The sequence below is a fragment of the Echeneis naucrates genome, chromosome 14 (assembly GCF_900963305.1).
Source record: "Echeneis naucrates chromosome 14, fEcheNa1.1, whole genome shotgun sequence".
Taxonomy (NCBI): Eukaryota; Metazoa; Chordata; class Actinopteri; order Carangiformes; family Echeneidae; genus Echeneis; species Echeneis naucrates.
Genome location: NC_042524.1, coordinates 3,353,690 through 3,376,872, shown reverse-complemented (window position 1 = coordinate 3,376,872; position 23,183 = coordinate 3,353,690). Strand labels below are relative to the sequence as shown.

The 23,183-nt window shown below is 41.0% G+C and overlaps 1 protein-coding gene across 3 annotated transcripts in view; it reads left to right on the top strand.

Moving 5' to 3' along the window:
- Positions 1–23,183, top strand: part of cadm1a (cell adhesion molecule 1a) — a 328,662-nt gene that overhangs the window by 245,042 nt on the left and 60,437 nt on the right. For all 3 annotated transcript variants that reach the window (XM_029518976.1, XM_029518975.1, XM_029518974.1), the window contains exons 2-4: positions 5,150–5,296; positions 19,796–19,948; positions 21,204–21,341. In XM_029518976.1, the coding sequence (XP_029374836.1) occupies positions 5,150–5,296; positions 19,796–19,948; positions 21,204–21,341 (438 nt within the window). The remainder of the gene's footprint in view (positions 1–5,149; positions 5,297–19,795; positions 19,949–21,203; positions 21,342–23,183) is intronic.

The following is a 23,183-nucleotide window of genomic DNA, read 5'->3' as shown; positions in this document are numbered from 1 at the left end:
AAACAATCGATTACAACGGAAGGGAACCAAAAATTAACAATGAAGTAAAATCAGGAAATCGGTACGATCAGCATTAAGAGCAGGATACAGACAGATGGGATGTGCAGGAGTGAAAAAAGTGAACGATTGATGATACAAGGTGGGTGTCAGCAGTTAGGAGACAGAGGAAGTGATCACAGGGTGTCGGCTTCTACAGTGTGGAAGGCAGACTGACTACGTCAGGCCAGGAACAAGCTGCAAGGCAGGTAGATGTCACAGATGTGAAATCTTATAAAGTTTTCATTTTAAACTTTGTTGTTAAGAATTCACTGACAGCCCCGATGAACTGCAGCGATTGGTGAATAAATAAAGAATAGCAATAATAATAATAATAATAATAATAATAATGAAAAAAAAAAATTCACCACCTCAATCAATTCTCTAAATTGACATTCAAAGTTGACTTTAAAGCCGACGCGCATCGCTCTGGTTGAACTCTGAGTCTCCAGTTGTGAGTTTATTCCACAAACAAATAAAACGGTGCGGCAGCTGTTGGGGATTTTAACTGTGTAGCCGGAGAATATCGGGCCAATAAAGCGGTGATTTATTCATTTTTCTGACCACACAGTGGAGAGTTTGCTGGTCTAGATTGATGCAGATTGATGGTGGTGCTCCCAGTTTCCAGGCAGTATAGCTCATATTGCCTGGGAGATTAGAAAGATGTGCACTTCAAAGCTTTGCTGAATACTAACGCAGCTGAGAGACTGAGTGGGATATGTTTTCCACGGTGAGCTGCACTGACTTGTTTGGTATTGATATCTATGTTTGATATACTACTTTACTCGGCTGTTTGCTCAGTCTGCTGTTAGACTCATGGAGGGTAAATGGACGTCAATGGTGCCTTTTGTATTTATGTTTTAATGCACAACCTCGTGATGTGATGGAAAGAGACAAATTAAATGATGCATTTAAATATTAGGAGGAAATGTATTAAGTGCTGTTCAGACTCGCAATTATATATTACTCACACCATCTCTGATGTACCATTATCATAATATCTATTTCAATTATGGGAGTTTGTCTTCAGCTAGAGAACTGTCAGCGGTAAGTAAAAGCTTCAGTGTGAGACTTTTGTTGGGCGGTAGTGTGTTTTTGTCGAGTCCGTAACCTCGGTGCTTGCACACTTGTCACATTATCTATCTTTACAGCCCATAGATGCTGACATAAAGCACGAAGTGAATGCAGTCAATCTGCATTTCATAGCATCAACACAGCTTCACACGAGTATTTAACGCAAAGGGAGCGTAGAGGACGTGTGTAGCGTTTGTCACGCCGAGTTTTTAGATGCTGACAGTATTTATCCGAGTCCTGATCCATACGTCAAGATCACAGACGGCTGCCTGGTTATTTCTTCATCAGGTTTAAGATTTTAGACACACTGTCCACACTGAATCCTCGAAAACAAAGGCATTTCCGATTCTCTTTCTATTCCTGCTCCGTGATGTAACGTGACACAGTGTATTATCAGCAGACTGCAGACTAACATCCATGATGTGATGTGATCTTTGGGATCCTGATGTGCTCCCAAACTAAAAAAAATTGCATTGCGATGAAAAGTACTTTAAATGCTGAAGAATTTTACTTTTAGTCAGGTCATGGTTAAACTTAACGACTTTCACTTTTACTGGAGTAAGATTTGACAAGGAGGATCTGCACTTTGACTGAAGGAACTGGAACTGTGTAATTTGTCCACCGCTGGTACTCTCAGGCCCCCTCGCAGTTGTAGCGCCATGTAGCTAACCCCGTTAACTGTAGCTACATCGGCTAACTCTATATTTACGACCAAGTTAGGGCTTCAGATATGTGAGTGATTAAAATACAGGACAGGAATTGCTCACTCAAGGTCAATGAAAAAGAAGAAGCTCAGAATTAACATGTAACTTTGACAAAATTAATACGGACGTGATCGTACCGTGATCGATTCCATAACCTGAGAAGGTTTTGAGAGGCTGGATCAAAACCAGCGCGGCGCACCTCCGTGAAAGTGTCATGATCAATAAACAACGGTTTGTACAAAGGTTGTTCGGTAATAAAACTCCTGGCCCTCCGGCACCCCTTCCTCCTTTACCCCCTCAAGACATTCTTGACAAAAGTAAATCTCTAAATGAAAAAGGAAAACTCGCTTCGTGTTACAGATTTAAACAGCCTTCACCCATCGTCACGTCAGAAGTGCTTTTCTGTAGCGTCTCTGTCAGTGTCCTCGGAGGCCGCAGCACACTGTTGTTGTTGGCCATTAATTAGTGCAAAGCTGCCTCCCTCCCTTCGCTCTCTCTCCCCTCTTCCCAGCCTCCCCATACCATCTTCCAGCACGTCAGAGTTGTTTATTTGGCACAACAGGAACAATTAAGTCGCTGACAAGGCAGCCACCACTTGAAGTCCTTCCCACTACAATCGCTGGCTTGAGACACAGCTCACCAGACACCTTGCAGCGCCCTGTTGCCGCCTTGTAACCTTCAGCGAATGCCTTGAAATGCATTTTGTAGTATCTTAGCCTATTATCATAACCAGATGCCCACCCTGCCGCCCACCTCTGCACATCTTTTGAAAAATTAGGTTTGGTCTTGAATATTAAAGACGGCGAGGTTCATTTATTTAGGGCTGCGTTTGGGCCACCGAGGGATGCTGATTTGAATCTCTTTGTTAAGCTGTCTATCCTTATCTGTCAGCATCAGAGGATGCAATTTCTCTCTTCCCACCTCATCCTCCTTGTCTCCTAAATGGCAGGGATATTTTCGAGGTGCTTGACAACTGAGGCATGCAAATTAGCAGTTGATGTTTCTTGTGTTCTCGTGGTTGCTTTCGCTTCTCACCCCTCGTTTCCACCCATGAGTTGGTCCTTTTAGCCTCTCGGAGAAAATGTATTTGCGATGCTATTTTCATAACGATGTAGGAGGAAGGTGTAAGGGTAATTACAAAGACTTTATCCATAAGATTTCTCTCCACGCCAGTTGAGAGCTTGGCAAGATGACAGACTCTCTGTAAGATCTGGTGCATCCTGGATGAGTAATGTTAGCAGCCCGTGCTTCTTTATGTCGCCCTGCATCTTGCTGTGAAGGGGTAACAGAAAGAAATCTTTCTTTTGGTGTATTATAAGCAGAGGCCATATAAAATTAGACATAATTTCAATGAGCATGAAAGAAATTTACAGCCGCAGTAGGACGTTGCAGCATTATATCGAACCACCTGTTTATAATAGCTGTCATATTTATACTGTGTGATGATGGCGAATGTGATCCTTATCCAAATGAAACTGATCAAAAGCAGTGCCAGGCTGCAGAGGATGAATTGGCCGGCCGTTCTATCTACTGAGAGCATCAAAGATCAGCACTGGCTACACAATATCCGCCTCAGATTACACAATATCTGGCTGAAAAATTGCCTGATCTGACGAACGTGGGGAGTCGGAAAATGAACACGAGTGTCAGGCTCAACAATTTTTTATTTCATCATGTATAATGTGTCGTAGTCGTATTTCATATCAGGATTTACTTTTGTCTCCCCGTGCTCAGTTTGACAGCATCCATCATTACGTGCTTGCTGACGTGCATTTTCCTGTCTGTGGACAGCGTGCAGCTTGTGATGAAGTCGGATGGTTTTGATTGGTTCAGCAGGCGGTCTGACATCAACTAAAGGAATCACTACAATCATCGGCCATCTGGAGAGACACACATCATGTCCCGCAAACCTGGCATTAGGGAGACTTTTTTTTTTTTTTTTGCACAATGCAAGGCTTTTCAAGTCATTTCAGTTGGTGAATAATTGCCTTTTCAAAGGGATTTGTGATTGGCCGCTGTGCCAGTCTGGTGCAGGTTTTGAGATGGCTTGCTGCTGAGTTTGTTTTTGATAAGACGTAGGGAAGCTGTTGGGCAAAACAGTCACCATAGTACACACCTGCAGTGCATGCTCCTGCTCAGTGTTTTTTTTTTTTTGTCAATTTTATTTTTTGCAGTGTTTCATAGTATTGTTTCTCTGATAGTGACACAAGTAGCGTAAACATTTCAAATATGACTAGTTGATTTCCTACAGTAAATTGGTGATTTGATTTTGTGTCTGTTTGTGTTTGTCCATATAGCCTTGAGCATGTGTGTGTCTGTGTGTATCTCACAATAAAAATCTTGCACTGGGGACCGAAAATAACTATCAGCCACGACTGGCGAGCTGCCAAGCGTTGCTTCTGTAGCAATAATTTAAAATAAACCAAAGCCACTCAAGCTTTACCATCAGCCCCAACTATGGATGCAACCCCAAAGCAAAGTCTGCAATGTTATTACTGTAGTTTTTCAAATCAAAGTAGCACAAAGCAAGAAAGAATCCATTTTTCATTCTTCAGGCAGAGATATTGTTTGTGAAACAAGGAAGTGCGGCAATCTATGTGGCGGCTGATGACAGATGACGGCTGTGACCAATTTTTCCTCGGCCCACAGGCTTGTTGAAGAGTTTCCCCGGTCACTCAGCTCTATTTATTGCATGTGGACTCACATTGGGTGGAAGGGGGGGTTCTCGTCCTGCTTCCTCTGTATGTTGCCAACCGTTAAACGCTCTCTTATACCAAAACACGCACTCAAGAGAATTAGATGGCATCTGTTCTCCATATTCTGAAAGCCAAAACAAATACAAACACATTATCACCATATGCTCCCCGTTTAATTCAAACTTCTCGTGTCGAAGAAGAAGAATCATCCGATTAATTTATATCTTTGTTGGGTTTTTTTTGTCCTATCGAGTGAGATGTCCTTTTTTTGACTGAATTTATTTGCAAAGCGTTTGTAGTCATTTCACAAAAATGTCTAATTATGCTGCTTTTTTTTCTGTAGCTGTGTGAACGCAGCCAGATAGAAATGACAGGACTTTGTCTTTTTGCACAGCTCACATTTAAAACAAATTGCTTGCTTTCTCGTTAGCCCCTTTCTCATTGGGATATTTGTTGCCTTTCCTTTTTTTTTTTTTTTTTTTTTTTTTTTTTTTTTTTGTCCTTTTCTGTGTTACCAATAACACTGAAAAGGACCATCTCCTTAATCCCTTGGTCTCTCCATTGCCCTCTCCTTGACGGGTACGCACCGTACACAAATGGTAATTTATGTGTCCTTGTCCTTTGTCCTGTCCTGTCCAGTGGTGAGTCAGAACCTGGTGACAGACAATGTGTCCGTGGTGGAAGGAGACATGGCGATCATCAGCTGTCGGGTGAAGAACAATGACGACTCCGTTATCCAGCTGCTTAACCCCAACAGGCAGACAATTTACTTCAGAGACATGAGGCGTGAGTATGACAAAACACCGCCGCCCTGTGCATGTTTTAATGAGGTGTGTTTTGTTCAATAAATTTACACCAATTACATGGGGGGGGGTTAAAACATAAAACAGGCCTCAACCACACCAACAGCCATTTATTCGGCTCTCCCTAAAGAAGCCAATTTTCATCTCGACTTTCACCTTCTTTGCGTTGCGGCAGCTTAACTTGTCCAAGAGAGAGTCCACTGTGGAACAAAATGACGCCAACATGAGCCCAACAATGGGCTGATGGGGCTCTTCGGCTTTGTTTCCCATAACTCATTTCAATTTGGACTTTTTTTTTTTTTTTTTTCCAGTTTATATAAGCTGCCGATGTCTGAATTTAGGGTCAGGGTTTGTTCAAAGCGTTAGCGTTATATAAAAAATAACCTGTATGGGCCTGATTTGCCATCTGATGTGACAAAATGAAGGCACCGCCACCATCTTGGGACGATGTCTGAGTGCACCCAAGCTGGAATAATTGGTGGTTTTTCTGTCTCTATCATAGCATACTGTAGAAATTGAACTAATCAGACTAAACTTCTGATAATCAGTCAGACCTGTGAATAAGAAAAAAAAAAAAGTGTTTTATAGGTCATGCTTTGTATGACTCAGTGAATAGAAAGTATTGTATGACTGTTCCAATAAATTTGGCTGTAGCTGACACTGTCTGCTGCTGCGAGGAGGAGGGGGCGCACCGCCGTGTCCTCCTGTGATTGATATGAAATGTGTTTCATTATAGTCCGAAGCAGTTTGTAGTGATCAGGCGACATGGGGATCAATCTTTGTGATGCGTTTATTTATCTCAGTTTTACTGGTTCACCTTCCAAGCAGCTGTAAGAGTAGGCCGACGTTTGAAGTATCATTTACATTCGGTAAAATAAAAAGGAGGAACGAGCCGATAAACGACGACAGATAGAAAACGTGTAGGCCCAGTTTAGACGGCCGTGTGAAGGGGAGCCGGCGGTAAAGTTGTATAACATTAATTAACATTCGCTTACATTACTTGCACTTCCAGAGCGCTGCATTAAGTTTGACCCACATGTCTGCCGCAGGATTAACACTGAATGAGGTTAATACAATCTACCAAACATGTTTAGCTTTCAGCGTGTCTGCTTTAATAACATCAACTCAGATCCCTGCGTTTTTTTAATGACCTCCTGTGTTGCTTTTCATCCTGCCCAATTATCACGCTGGACATGCCCTGTTCTGTCTTACCAAGTTTTGTTTTTCTTTAATTATGATTTCGAAGCAGTTCTGTGACCCCAGTGTTGCGTACTGCTGAACTGTTTGACCGTGTAGATTACCATATATATGACATACTGGAAGTGTGTAAATGTTCCAGTGAAAATGAAAATGAAAAAAACAACACATGCTTATTTTAGTGTATTTAAATTTCTCACAGCTGTTTGTAACGTCTCCCAGCATGTAAGTACATATACAGATGCTACTACTAGCAACTACAGCGTGACAGACTAGATAAAGGTTTGTTTTGTTTTTTTTTTTTAGTTTTCGTTTGTGCAGCCCTGTAGCCCATCACTAAACCTTTTTTCTTTTTCTTTTTTTTGGGGGGGGGGGGGCTTATTTGATCCAAACCGTGAACCTCTGTAAACCTAACAAGCCGTTTGACACTGGACATGAACCGCAGCTTCTGGTGTCAGAGTGAGGGAAGTCCTGAGGTTGTTGCACTTCCCGGATTAGAAAAAAGAAATGTTGCCAGTAAATTTAATCCTGGCTGCAGTTCGGGTTCCTGCAAAAACTGAATTTGGCAAAACAAATAGGACTCAGCTTTGGACTTCCTACAGTCCTACAGAAAACTGGAGGCCGCGGAGGAAACCTGCACCCAGAAAGGTCCGAGGCACGAGGTTCGAACGCAGCTCCGTCTCCCTGAGAGGCGACGGCGCCCTTGTCATCCCATCCCCTTTTCCATTTGATGGAAATTTTGTGACGCCACCGCGCCCTTCTGAGTCTGAAATCTCAGTTATGCCTTGAGGGAATTTCTTTCAAATTTCAATCACTCAGTCTCGACAATGAACTAGATTAGATTTTTGGCAAAGTTCAAAGTTCATTGTGAGTTGCAAATGCGATATTTCAGGAATGCCCAGAGGAAATTTCACTGCATGCGGCACAAACATGCACGTGGACACCAGGAATTAGAATTTGGCGGTCAAAGATGAAATGAGCTCGCAAGACAAATTCACATGTTAATTATAACACAATTGAATCAAAATATGTGTAAGGATAAAATGAAGAAGTGATGAGATTTTACATCAAAATAGTCAAAGGTTAACTTTGACCATTATATTCTGGCCTTTAGCCAGTGATGTAGATCAAGAAGGGGAAATTATGACCATATTTCTGCGGCTTGTCTGGTTCACAGTTCAGCACGACTGCAGGGCAGTAATTCTTCCTCTTTCTGAGTGTTTTAATCATTTCTAGAGACATCGCAATCAAACTATCAAACTCCAACAGTGCTTGTTGTCTTGGCTTCACAATCAAAGGAAAGGTAACGCGTTAAGACAGCAACACATTGTTGAACATCCTTCCTCTTTCTAATATGCCTCAAATATCAAAATGAAAAATTTGTGGCTTTAGAACTGATGTGCAGTTATTTTAGCTACTGTTTGCTCTCACTGCTCTGTCTCCCTGACCTGCAGCGAGCCCGTACGTCTGTTTGAGAGCGCGTATCTTACCCCGCTCCCACACACTGGCACCAAACACTGATGCATTCTCCAACATCTAATGGGAAAAACTGAGAGAGACAGAGTTTTTGCGCGGTATGACCTAAATTTCTCACAGAAAAGTGTATCTTTAATAATTACGTAATCGTAATAATAATTCTGAGCAATCTCTTAGGCAGCTGCTTTTACTTGAACGACGGCATGCTGGGTTTAACTACCAACTGTGGTGGTTCCCAACCTACCCCAGCCCACTGGTTTTGCAAGAATTTGTCAAAAGGGTCCACAAATCAACAAAAAGCAGAAAGATTTGGAGGAACATACATATCATTATATAATTTTAAATTGTTTTAAAATGAAATGATATTTAAAAATGTTTGTTTTCCTCTTTTTTTTTTTTTTTCTAATATTGAGTTTCACTTTGATAAGACATTGATAGGAACTTTTATGTTGTCTTTGGTCAGACCATAATGTATTTTTTACCATCTCAGTCTGGTTAAATGATAACATCCATCAAAAGGACTGCCGGATCAAAATAAATAACTGGTTCACAAGATGAGGAGTTACAAAGAGAGTTTTTCGGCAAATCAACACATTCGATCCTGAATGTTTGATCACTATCATTAAAACAAAAAGCAATCTGAGAACAAGGAATTGTTCCATGTTGATATGCTGTTGGGACAGCAAATTTTTTTTAGGTTTATTTAAGTAACGCAAGAGTTGGAAAAGCTAACAAACAAACTTGGTGTCTCTGTGTTTAAGCAGGGATTTATGTTGTGGGACTCGACACCATCTGAAAAATAAAAACGGAACACTTTGTCAGATCAGTTTTTCCACTGGAACAAAAATAAGATATGTAACCAGGGTTTTAGGATGCTTTAGGATGCTCCACACAACGCACACTGAGACTCCTGGTGAACATAGTGCAGCATTTAGCATCTAAAGAGGCACACGCTGTATTTCTTTCAGCAGGTGGTGTAGAAAAGGAGACTAAATATTGGAGTTTTCTCAAGTGGCCTGACACAAATTTTCAAATAATGCTAATGCACCTTGTCAGCTGTATATGGAAGCAGGCAGCTATTTGCTATTTCTTGTGTTAAGCATAAAAACTTCAGATCATGAGTGGAGATTGTTGAGGACTCGTACATCAACAAAGATTTTTATTTTTTTTTTCTGCAGGTTTATATGCTATAAATATGTTTAAACACATCATTTAGAAGTGTTTTTAATAGTCCAGTATTTAATTTGTTCTCCGTTTAACACTTATTACACTGTCATCTGACCTCTACTGTACAGTTACAATACATACATTATATTTTTGACCTATTTCTTGAGTTAGAACTTCAGGGGTGAGGATGCATATATACTGTAAATTCACTTATGATTTGGTCTTTTCTATATTTTGATCCCCAACCTGCAGCGAGGTGAGTGTCAGGTACTGATACACACTCAACACCAGCCCTTCCAAACATACCTTCTCCATACTGTACAAGGGCATGCTTCTGTATGAGGACTTGGTATTTATCTTGGTATTTATCTGCTGTTCTGCCGAGCTGCGGTGAACTGACTCCCACAAGCTGGCTGTCAAGGGCAAGGTGTTCTTCTTTGACGAAGGGCTCCTTGATCTCCTGTGATCCCTCCCAGGCATCTTCGCCGCAGCTGCAGTGCTTCATTATGACATGGCCTCCACCCGGCAGCCTCCAAACAGCGTTGCCCCCGTCAAAAATATCACATCTGCCATCTCTGTCTGAATCCACAGCGGTGGATTATGTTTGCGAGTGTGAGATGGAGAGCATGGCAGGGTGAAGAGACAGAGAGGAAGGAGCTCTTTTTTGAAACTGGCTGAAGTTACATGCACAGAATAGCCAGACTAGTGGCCTCCGTGTTATGCTTCATGTCCAGCTAAAGGCAGTTCCAATGCATTTTGCAAGCCATTTTATTCTGTTTAGTCAAATTCATTCAAGTTTAAAAGCCCATGAGATTCATGCAATGGCGGCATTGCTGCACTCCATTCCATTCTAGTTCCCGCTCATTTACTTTCCAATATGGCTCAATCTCTAAAAACACTGGAGCATATATTTCCCATAATGCAACTAGATAGTAGCTTTAATTAAGCCCTACCGACCTGGTAAACAACCGCATCTTCCAAACTCACTGACTCACAACTGAGGTGTGGAGTTTGTTGCCTTACATCTTGAGCTTGTAGTCTCTTAAATGTTGTTGTGCTTAAGCCCGAGCTGTGATGCGATGACTCTATAATCGCAGGGTAATTTACCAGACCTGACATAGCGCCCCAAGAGCCACTAACAATAGTATACGACTCTTTTCACATGCTGAATAGTACTCACTGTGGCAAAGTGAACTGGCGGTGTGTGTAAAGTTGGTGGAGTGCTGCTTTAAGTTCTTAGCTTAATGACCAGCAGTCCTCAATACTGTCTTAAATAAACTGTATATAACTGCTCTACTGGAGAGCAAAAAAAAAAAAACTAAACTTTGAAGACCTTCATGTTGCCATTTTCACCGCTCTCTTCGAGTTTCAAAGTAAAACATATGACACTTTCAGCACAGATTGTTGTTTTCGCTATTATCAGTGAGCACAGTGTGCACAGATGGTGATGTTTCCTTGGCAAAATGACCTGTTTTAATATGTGAATATTGTTGTGCCCATTGAGAGGCAGCGGTAGTAAACACCCAGCTGGTAGGATGTAGCTCAAATTGCTATATTTTCCAGGGAAATGCATCACTTCAATTTACCTACCCATTTTATGGCAGCCCACGGTGTGTCCATGAGAATTAAACTGTTTGCACTAAATCAGGATTATCAATGAGCCCGGGTTTATAAAACGGACGTGTGTTGATATGTTTGATATGTTTTTTTTTTTTTTTTTAAATGACGGTGCCCTGAAGGTTTTTAAATGCCGTAGAGAAGTGTTATTCAGAATTACTTCTTCAAACGATAACAGGAAGCTTTGCTGTTGTTCGACGTCTATGATGAGCAGCCTTTTGATATAAGGTAATATTTAAAATTCTTCCAGGTCAGCCAAAGTGTTCATTCTTTCTTTAGTTTAAAAAACAGCCTGTGTCCGTCCACTTCACATATGCATAGTTGTTTGGCCTTGTATCGTGAATGCAGTCGATGAACAAAGATGCACACACATGAAATCCGCAGCAGTAGATATCTCATCTTTTTTTTTTTTCTTTTGCTAAAGAAGACAGCACTCGCTTGGATTTTGTCCCCGATTTGTCTCGAATACGAGCTACTTTCTTCTCCTTACCGCTTACTGTGTATACTGGAGCACACACACATACCTCTGACATGGCTCACTACTTCTTCAAACGCACACCTACATGGTCACCTGTGTGAAAAGGCTAAGAATAGCACTTGAAGCCTCATGCACAAACACTGCCCTTTTTCTTCTCTGGAGCAGAAGAGTGGCAGCTTCTTTAACAGTGGCTGATCTGGCTACGGAAAACCAGAAAGGTTCAGGGTAAAAGCCTTTACTGTCAAAACAACTTAATGAGCAAACTTGGAGAGGGGAATACACAGACACACACACACACACACACACGTGAATATATAGTGGCAAGACTCAAACATTTAGCTTAGCTTAAAAATTTGCAAAGACCCATAGAGGCTGAACTGTGAGTTAAATGCAGAAACATAAGCAGGTGGAAGTGTCTCACCGTACATGCATGCTAATGCTGATGTCTTTCTGCATCAGAATTAATCTTTTCCTCTTCCAGGATCTTTGCCAAGAATTTAGGAGAAGAGGTTAAATCATTCGTACTCTCAAAGGGAGTTATCTCAGTTATGTGATTATTAAAAATATGGTTGTCCACCCAGCCCTTGAAATTATGCACCTCAATTTAAATGAGTGAATAGCATTTTGTTAATTTTGCAGCTATGTTCAGTGATTTTGGTTAATATGGTGTTTCCTTGAGACATCCAACAGGCGTGGGTTGTTTGATAAACTCAAGTCCAATCACTACACAGATTTATTTATTTATTTTTATTTTTTTATTATTATTTTTTTTTGTTTGTTTGTTTTGCTGTCAGCCAAAAATTGGTTTCTCAATCTAAACCAGCGATGTAAAAAAGCTTAAAGCTAGATTTGTTGCAGAGTCATCCGTTTGATTAAAGGTAATCTCAAAAATTCAGTTGAATGAAGATTTAATGAAACAAACCAAGGTCACAAATATTAAAACTCACTGTGGCAGACAGTACGAAAGCATCGCTGAATGTATAATACAGAATATGGATATTAAGCTGCAGTCAAGCAGAGCAGGGTTAAAGTTTTTAAATTTGAAAGAGAAAAAACATGGGAGGAAGTGTTCATTTTGTTTGTATGAAGGGCAATTTTGAGTCAAATCAAATTTGGTTAATTTAAATAGCGCCAAATCATAACAAAGTTACATCAAGGCACTTTACCCAAAGAGCAGGTCCAAAGACCAAACACTTTATGGAGTTGATAAAGAGACCCAACAGCAAGCCCCTGGCGACAGTGGCAAGGAAAGACTTCCCTTAAGACGCAGAAAACTCGGGCAGAACCAGGCTCTGGCAGGGCAGCCATCTGCCTTGACTGTTTGGGTGAGAGGGAGAGATTTGCGGCGGGGGGGGGGGTGAGAGCCGCGGAGAGAGGTGCTCAGCAGTCTAGACCTATAGCAGCACAACTAAAAGAAAAAGAGTAATTAAACCTTAAGAGCCGACAGGACGAGTATGGAGGCCAATCGGCTGTCTGAAGCCATCAGAATGCCGTTGGTAACTTTTAGCAGTGCGGTTTCTGTGCTACGATTTACTCTAAAACCTGACTGAAACTCTTCAAACACGCCATTCCTGTGCAGATGTTCACATAATTGGCTTGCAACTGCTTTTTCAAGAATTTAGCAAATGAACGGGAGGTTAGATATGGGTCTATAATTACCTGAAACATCTGGATCAAGATTGGGTCTTTTGAGGAGAGGTTTAATAACGGCAATCCTGAAAGAGGTAAACTACCGTTGATCAGAATGAGAATATACATCTAAATTAGTGGAAAAAAACAGTTTTAAATAGCCTGGTAGTTATCAGGTCTAAAAGACAACGTGATGGTTTCGATGATGAGACTATAGAAACTTGGAAAAATATTCCAAATCCGATGACAGTCATTGTGTATGTTAGAAAAGCACGTTATTAAAGTTAACGTTAATATGACAGATTTAAAAGAGGAATTAAAGAACACATCTACAACCTATTAGTCAGTTATTTTTAATTCGAACCAGAGGCTACAGAGTCTCATTTTTTAATGATGATGGCGAGGCCAACCAGGCTAAGATTAGAAAACAAGTTAGTTTATTTGTGAGCTTATCTTTTTTTTTTTTCAGTTTTTTTTACCGCAGTGGTCTCTGACCCACAACATTAATGCAACATTAGCTACACAGAAATAGAAAAACCGACAAATATTTTCTTTAAACAAATGAGCTATGACATGGTGAGTGCTGATACAGACACAGAAAGCACTACAACACAGGGCCTGATGGGACCGTCATTATTAGGGGAAAAGGGGGGCATTGCAAATCGGCAAAATGTAGTACAAGACCACATGGAATCCGACAGGATGGGTATTTTTTTTTTTTTATCAACGGAGTCAGAGACAAAGCCCCACCCTCCCATATTCTGGGAGGGTGGGTGGCGACTTGACAGTGATTTGGAAGCATGGACTCCACCTAGAGTGGGGAGGAGGTTGGTTGTAAGAGTGTAATTACTGCTGCCCCACCCCATCTTATCCACTCTGACACCCAATAATAAAACTTTGATGTGCTCCTCTCAAAAAGTAGCGGCAGCCACTAATCACAATTGATTGCAGCCACTTAGGCGAGGCACACTCATCATCTCCTGCTCTCTCTGAATAGGAGTCATCCTCGGCGGCGCTGGGAGCGAGGGGGTGGGGGGGGGGGGGTCTTTAAATGAAATACAGAGACAGAATGAAGATGAATCAAGAAAAGGAAAAGAAAAGCAGAGTTCAGCTGAATTCATGCCGCCACCAGAAGGTGAGAAAGGGGGAGAGAAGGCCATTAGAAGATGTATCGATTCCAGTTTTCTTATGTTTTGTTTTAGTTTATTTTCACTACAAGTCTCAAGAGCCATTTTTACCTTGACAGTCAGCTACGTTTCATCACGAGTGACTGAGTCAAGGCCGTGCGATGAATGATCACTTGTGTTATCACAGGATGATTGAGACACATTATCTCCCTTTCTGATTTCTCCTGCATTTGAATGGGATTTATTCCATTTATTGAAACTCCAAAACACGAAATGCCTATTTTCCCACCAATCAAGGAGACGATTTCTTGATAAAGTAAATAAGTCAGACATAAAAGGTTCAAGTTGAGAACGTTGTCCCCTTGTTAGCTACTGTCTCATACCTGCCGTATTATTTCTCTGTCACTGCAAAGGATTTTCCCATATAGATATAAAATGCCGCAATCGAGAAAAGAAAAAAAAAAAAAAAAATCAAACGCTACAAAAAGCAATCACTGACAAATGCTCAACACGGGAAGACTCCCCGTGGAGAAACCATGCCAGTCTTCACCATGATAATGACACCTTTTTTTCTTTTTTTCTTTTTTTTTTTTACACTTGACCTCACGTTGAGGTGCCAATTGTGGACATGAGACATTACGCCTCCCAGATCCTTCTTTCCACGTGCCGTAGTGTCCTGCAGCAAGATACTGAACTTCAAATTTTACCCAGCGAGCAGGCCAGTGCTTCGAATGATGGCTCTGCAACTATCAGTGTGTGTGCGTGGGTGAATGAGAGGTATTTGAGAGCACTTTGTCCTTCTCAGATTGAAAAGTGCTATCGCTATGCAGTCCATTTAGTATTTAAAATTGTAAGGGCCGACTGGTAATACGAGATGGGCCATAGATCCAGGACTGTAGGGTCGAGTGAAAACATTAAAGAATAGGCTTTTATTTTCTCAAATTCATCTTGATACATTGAAAGGGTTACTGGTGGCTGTAATCATCCCTCCTCATCACGCCGTCTGCGGGTACAATACCGTTGAAGAGCGCCTACATTGTAAAAGCTCGGGGACAGAATCCACAACATTTGATATGTGGGAGAGTGCACACAGAGACAACTGTCAGGACAAATCCCTCCAGTTGCTGCTTAGCAGGGAAACACAAAGATGGAATTTCACCATAAAGGCATTGCAACTTGGAAATTTAGTCTGACTCAAAGACACTGATCCGTCCACCTTTAAATTTGCACCTGTCATATTTACCGCTCTGACACTGACCTTGTTTTTCGTTGCCGTTTTGCTTCGGAGAGTGGAGCACATTCACAGAATTATGAACATAAATAGACAGAGTGCTCACACCACATGCAGAACAATAGCATTCATTAAAGCGGTGCACACAGTTTGATAGCAGTAATCAGCGTGACCGATGACACTGCGCTGAACAGAGAGTGCAAATATTTGACTCAGTCAGCTACCTAGCAGAGTCTCCTTGGCTGTACATCAGAATGGCTCTACTGTACTGTGTTATCACTCCTTTTAATTTAGCTTCATCATTATCAGCTGTAAAAAAAAAAAAAAGAAAGAAAGAAAAAGGATCAGATAATTTACAGCCTTTCAGAGTTTGGGCAGACTTCTCTTATCCAAGGACCTGACTATCAATCGGCTTTGTCAGGCATCAGCGATGTCCTTCTCGTGGGATCGGATGGAACAAGAGAAGATGAACGTAGCCAAAAAAAAAAAACAGGATGGCACGAAAGGTCACCGTCTCTCTTTTTGTCCAAAGTACACAAAGGCCAAAGGAAGGAGATATGTATCCCAGTATGCTGTGATATAACAGTCAGAGCTGAATCTTCAGCGTTGGCCGACTCGCCCTCTTCTCTGTTATGGACCGCACCGTCGCGTTCGACCCCGCTGTGTTAACCAGGCTGCTCTCCGTCATCTGTCCTTGTATCTCTTTGAGCCCGCTCTATCGTCGTCCCATTCCACGAGCTCGGGGAAGCGTGTCCTTGCCATCATTGGCAGTGTTTCTTCACAACATGTATTAGAAAGTATTTATTTATTCAGCTCATCCTTATACCACAATGCCTTACTTAGAAGTGGCACATAAGAGGATTATGAGATCTTGGAGAAATGCTTTCGTGAAATGGATTATATCTGATTGGCAAGGATTTCTCAAATTGTTGCCACCAAGTATTTTATTCAAATATTCGCAGATGTTCCCAGGCACCCAGGATGAGTTGTGTTTTGTTTTGTTTTGTTTTTAACTCTCAAACTAAGATCTGGTTTTTACGAATGTGGCCCTTTGTGCATTTTAGCGGCGCAAAATAGCTTCTGTTCATTCAAAATTGTGAAAACTATAACTAGATATTTAAAAGCATCAGTATATATTTAACGACTAATAAAAAAAAAAAAATTCTGGACTCTGGCAAAAACTTCTTAAATGTTTGTGTACTTCCAGACTCGGGTGTGGATTCCTTTGCATCATTCTGCAGCACAAATAATGAGTCATTTTATTTTATTTTATTTATTTTTATTCTTTGATATTTTCCAATAAAATATTTGTTCTCTAGCTCCAGGGTTTTGAGGCACCACCAGCAGCCTGGTGTTGTGCTCATCACCAGCTGTTTCCACTGGTTGGAAGGAGCAATCGCCCAATCAGAGCTTTGTAATGAGGATTAAAAGATTTCAGCTAGATCCGTGACATATTCCGACTGAAAATGGCATCAAGCGAGGATAAGATTGGTATCTTCGTAAAGGTCAACACATATAACAGCAGAATGTGTTTGATCATACCTCCCAGTATGATTTAATGTTGATATGGAGGAGTAAATCTAATAATAGTACAATTAAAGCTAGTTTGGGTTAATTAGCGAAACTGACCTTTGTCGCCATGGTTGCACAAATAATAATAACCACGTGGTCCCTGTTGGAATCTCAGAAGCAGAATAAAGTCAAATATTTTTCTCATCTAACTCATCAAACCAATAAGTTCACCATGACTGGATGATTTTATCACTCGTTTTAAATCTCTAAAACACCTTAATTCTACTTTTACCTTTTGCCTTGATATCCACTTTATATGTTCACTGAAAATAATGAGAGCAGGACGGATACGTCGCTCGTCTCAAAGAGCATAAATGGATCATTTCATCTATCCTTGCAGCTAAAATTCTATTTTCTAAATGGCAGCGATACACTGATTTTCAAGATTGTTACAAGCCATGTAATTTTCGTTCAAGGCAAGCCCTTAAGCGATCACATCGTTTGCAGAGCATCACTTTATGCTGAAAGGATCGAGCAGCAGCCAACCAAGATATAAAGCAAAATTAAAGGTGGTTCCACTCAGCTGTAATGGGTTAGTTCATTAGACGCCAAACTTATTTTAGCATGGAGAAAAAAAAAAAAAAAAACTAAATCATGGTGACTGCGCTGAACATTTGTATTTTCCAGCTGTCCAGTTTTATGCTGATAACACCGTCTTTTATCTCGTATCCCTCACTGAGAAACCAAACCACATCCAGGTTGCAGGGTCGGTTTTTGGTGACCCACACACGCACACACACACACACATCTTTTATCAATTTAAAGCTTGTTCTAAACTCCTTAAGGACCAAATCAGTGTGTTTCACAAAGGCACAGATCTTTGATGTTGTCACATCCATCCCTGTCCTCAGCGGAGATCTAATTGAAACAGTGCAGCATTATAAATAATTCCATTAGAAATAACTCAGCTTGAATCCTTCGCGCAACACTGTTTCTGTTTCCACTTTGGGAACAGTATATATATATATATATATATATATATATATATACTATACTATTTCGATCAGATTACAGACACTCACTTCCCTTAAGCTACTGGATGCTATTTACCATAGTGACCCTTTGAATATTGCTCTGCCTCTGTATGCTGTCTTCAGTGCATTTATGTAGCGCAGCGTGAGTGTTTTCAAATCTGGGAAGACTGAATTCAATTAAATCATTATGATTAGAGGCTGACCCCTCATTCTAATGAGGCCTAACAAGGCTTTTGAATGAGCTGTACTAATTAGGGTCATGTTATTCATCTGCCAGAAGAAAGGCTCCATTGTGCTTAGACAAAAGAAACTAATAGGTGCGTTACTCTTTTTTTCCCCACATTCTTTTCTTTTCAGGTGAGTGCCAGAAGCATAGATGTACGTCGTGATAGAATATTTTGATGCCAAAATATCCACATATGTGCCGTTAATGTGACAACTAAGGGCCTCATTTCCAGTCCGCCTTATGGTGTCGCTTAAAATGTGTCTGATGTTCTTGTTTAATGATGCACAAAATCAATTGTGGTCATTAGTATTCTTGCTTTTTGCTGGCAGTCTCTCCTCTCTCTTCCTTCTTCCTCTGACTCAGTTATCTCTAAACATTAAAGAGAAGCACTGTAAGGCCGTACAGAAGCTTCACCATCTTTCTGTTCATCGTCTGTGAAATCATAATGTAGCCCAGCGGTTATTCTGTTTCTGTTTGCTTTGAGGTTTTCTATGTCTCTGTGTTTAACGCTTTAAGGAAAAAAAAAAATAATAATAATAACGTTAATAATAGTAACGCAGCGCTGGAGATTGAGTAGAGCCTGCAGAATGCAAAGAAGATGCCGTCAGTCAGGGCAGAAATGATCATCATATCCAATGAGGGGAGGGGGGTGTCTGGAGACAGGTGGGCTTTCATCTTAACCACATGTTGTCATTCCACATTACAGCTGATAGAGTGTGCTCAGGTAGGCGGGCAAACAAGGTTGGGCGAGATGAAAGTGGCTACAGACGAGGAAGAGATGGAATTTATGGATTTTTGCTCAGTTTCTCAGTTGGCCAACGTGGAGGCCTTTGTTCAGACAAGCCATGTGGTTAGCATGAGCTCCCTCTGTATCTCAACAGTGCGAGTCGTCTCCTGCTTTCATTTTCTCTCCCGTCTTTTGTTGCTTTGCCGCAGCTGCGTAATGTTACCGCCTCACGTCACGTTACTCTGTGAGTGATTGCTGACTAATTATATTGAGGTATAGGCTCTCTCTCGCTCTCTCTCTCTCTGTATCTCTCTCGCTCTCTCCCCCCTTCTTTTGAAGCACGCTTGAAGTTGTGATGCACTTGAAGCAGAATTGACTGGCGGCGTATTTGTCCATAAAACATATAAAAACATATTAAATATTTCTTTTTGCAGAATTCCGCCTACGCTACACCCAGAAAAAAGCCGGACTGCTGCTGCATGGCTCTGGGGTTTAGGCTGATGATTCTGTGAAACTGTAATAAAGGAATAACCCTGCTGCTGCTACTGCTGTTGAATTATAAAAATAAATAAATAAATAAAACTCCCCTATTCTCATTATTTGTTTTAAGTAACAAATAATAAAAATTAATTGCTTTTCAGATGGTTTCTCTTCATCCATTCTGAAAGTTTTTTTTTTTTTTTGACAGAACAGTAAACTGTGGTTAAATATAAAATAACCAGGTTATTGTGCTTGAATGTGTTTTTTTTTTTTTGACTTGCATTGAATCGCAGTGGAAGTATTAGCTGATTAATTTATCAGTCCAGCAATCACAATGGTACAAATATTATCTTGATGATGTAATTATCATCAATCAGATTTCAGGAAAAATGGCAAAGGATTGTGAAGACGTGCTGCCTCTTTTCTCCGGTAATTAGTAATGTTATTAACTTTTGGATTTTTAATGAACTTGTTTGGTGTTTTTTTTTTTTTTTTCCCCATTTACACCTCCACTTTATATACCTTCTGAATGTGTTGATGTATAAAATTCTGTTTTTGTTCTGTGTGTGTTTCTCCTTCAGCTCTGAAAGACGCTCGCTTTCAGCTGGTGAACTTCTCAGACAACGAGCTGCGGGTGTCGCTGTCTAATGTCTCGCTGTCAGACGAGGGTCGATATGTTTGCCAGCTCTACACGGACCCCCCACAGGAGGCCTACGCTGACATCACCGTGCTAAGTACAACAGCCAAACACACATATACAAGCATAAGTGCGCAGAAGAGTTCGCAGTCAGGGGTAGCAGGGAGATGGAAGGCCATTAATCCTCATTTGCATGTTGAGCAACACGTGAAGCTGAAGCATCGAGGAATTTCATGTATGTCACGTGTTCATTAAATGTCATCATCGTGCTGCAGTGTGTAAACGAGGCTGCAGGTATGGGATGACAGATATTGCATAATTTACATTTCAGTACGTGTTCATAGAAAACATAGAACCAACTGTCACATATACACATCTGTGTGTGTGTGGAGGGGGGGGGCATAATGTGTGAATACAATATTCAGTGTTTCTGTCTGTTTAGTCAAATTGAGCTAATTACTTGCTTCTGTACATGGCACTTTATGTTTGTGTGTGGTGTTGATGTAGTAAGCATTCACGTGTATGCGTTTTCAGTACAGCTGGTACTCACTGCAATGAACCGCGTTACAATTGTTCTATGCTGTTGTTTGTGTTGATTTTCAAAAGCAGGAAAAATGACACCGATTTTCACAACAATGGTAGTTAGAAATGTGAAAGAGCACGCACAATAACCAAATTCCAGCAAATAAGCATACCTGAATTTCCAAGACTTCATGAGGGTTTAAGCTTGAATTACAGCATGCACATGACGACCCGTAATGAAAATGCTAATCAGGTTACATTGTTCAAAAATGAACCCAATAAATCTCAGCTCAGTGTCGTCAGAAGTGGAAAACAGTTGATGTCTGTCGCCGTTCTGAGTCACAAGGTCAGCTGTCGTCCACTTTTCTTTGTTGAGGATCTTATCAAAGAGCAGAAACGCACAATTTTAAATGTGTGAGCAAAATGCATGTGAGTGTCTGAGAAGGTTTTATATTGTTAACAAATCAGAGGGACATCAGTGAACAATGAACCAACCATCAATCAGCTTTCTTTTTCTCTCATCCTCGCTGAATTATAATAAGTTGAATATTCTCGTAAAGATAAACACTCAGTGCAAAGATTAGTTTACTCGAAAGTGGAAAAGTAAAGTATATAAGAGGCAGTTTGAATAGTTGATAAATATTATCACGATGACGTATCAGAGGCAGGACAGTTAGTCTTTAGTTTGTCCTTCACGGCATCTACAAAAAATGTGTCTGTGTTCTGCTCTGTCATTATGTCGCCTTTTGGAGCTCATGGTTCAGAAACCCTAGAGCGCAATACCGTAGTGTTGACAGTTTGGGTTTGTGCGTCTTGTGTCTTGTGTGTAGTTCCTCCGGGTAACCCCATCATCGAGGCCCGGGATGAGGTTCTGAGTGAGGGCAATGAGACAGAGATGACCTGCACCGCCATGAGCAGTAAGCCTGCTGCCACCATCAAATGGATGAAGGGAGATAAGGAGCTTCCAGGTAGGGGGTCCCCACAAATCACAAACATCAATCACTGCATTTTCTCTCTTTGCACACGGAGACACCTGTGTGATGTAGAAAATCAGAGCCACTTCCTTTTTGTTTTGTTTTTTTTATAATACTCATACATCTGTGAACTTCTGTGTACAAACAACGTCTCTGTCTGGCACTAACGCACTGCGTTCTGTGAACCGCAGTCAAAAAGCCAACGAAAAAGAATCGACGCACTTCCTGCTTTTGCTCTCTCCATCACTCGGAGGAAACATGCATAAATTTGTCATGAAAGCTCGCGTGCAAACAAAGGAGGGAAAAACAATATTCATTCAAATATTATGATTTCTGGTGCTCCGTTTGTATTCTCCCGTTTGTGTGCTCATGTAAATGCAATTTTCTCTTTAAAAGTCAAAGTGAATGTGTAATGTCACCCGTTAACTCCCCCATCTGTTGGTTTAAAGAGGAGAACTCGTACCAAAATGCCTCAATAAAGTCTCCGAGAGTGAAAGAAATGCTGGGACTTGTGACAAAAACTGTGAAACATACTCATTAACGCCTATATAGTTTCACTGGCACCAAAAGAGACAACACCTCTGCAATCATGAAGTGTTCCAGACCAAAACTTGGAAGTTTAAGTTTGATTAAAACTCGAAGCGCGCTGTCTTTACTGAAGAAAATAATCTTCACAGTCTTTGACAACTGATCTAATGCTAAATGCTGAGCTAAAATGTCCAAAGGTTTTGCTGACTATGATATGCTAAAGCAAAGGAAGGGCTTAATTAAATATGACTTAGACAGAGAGCTGACACCTGCTTGTCTTTTCGTGATAATCAGAGGAACAGATAAGAAAGTTTTACACCTGAAATGACCATGACAGTATAAATAATTTTCATATGAGCGGGCAATTTGACATGGACCAAAAATAATCAGTGATTTATTTCACAACTTTGTTGCCTTAGTACAAAACGTGTTTCTGTGGTGTACACACTCTTCTCTGTGCACCGCGACATACATCTAAATTAACCTTTTTTTTTTCAGCGGGGGGGGTTCTCACTTTTCTTTGCTGCCTCTCTGTATTTTGTGCAATGCTATAGCTTTTTAAAATTGAGCTCTGATGTGACTTTGAATAGTTTCCATTAAAACGATGTCGATGTGCAGCGGTAGCCGGACTCGGTTGGCACTGTGACAACTTTCATGCCTTTATCAAAGGTAGCTGAGCTTTAGAAGTCTGAGCAGAGCTCAAGGGTGAACAGGCCTCCTGCCAGGCAGCTCCACCTCAGAGCCCAGAAAGCAAGCTTTGTAAAGACTTTGAAACAAAGGTCCTAATCAGAAGCTGTGTAGAAGGCCACGGGCAGCTTCACCTCTACACTGCAGCCCATTAAACCCTTAGTGGCCGGGCCCGAATCTGAGAACGTCGCTCTGTGGCAAGGTCAGGAATTGGCTTACAACTATCTATTAATGTCACAAAGAAATTCACACCTGTCAAGCCACCCCCCGGCTATAATGAACAAGCAAATATTGGCAGTAAGCACTGCATAGCCTAAGATATGTTAATATTATTTCATATTTTAATAATCCGTCTTTATGTTGAGGGACAACTGTACAGTAATGTTTTCCTGCCTCACCCTCACCACCGTGACATCCGATGGTCACATGTTGGGAAGCTAAGAAGTTTGTGCCCGAGTTAAGTGTCTTTTGTAATCTTTCATGCCGATCACTTGATGGTTGTTTAAGGAACTTGTTTATACTGAACGCTACTGACAGCAACGCGGTTACTTACCAGCGTGCGAACACACTGCCTAATGGCGCGCTGTAGTGGTGCACTTGCTTTTGTAAAATGGGCGAAGT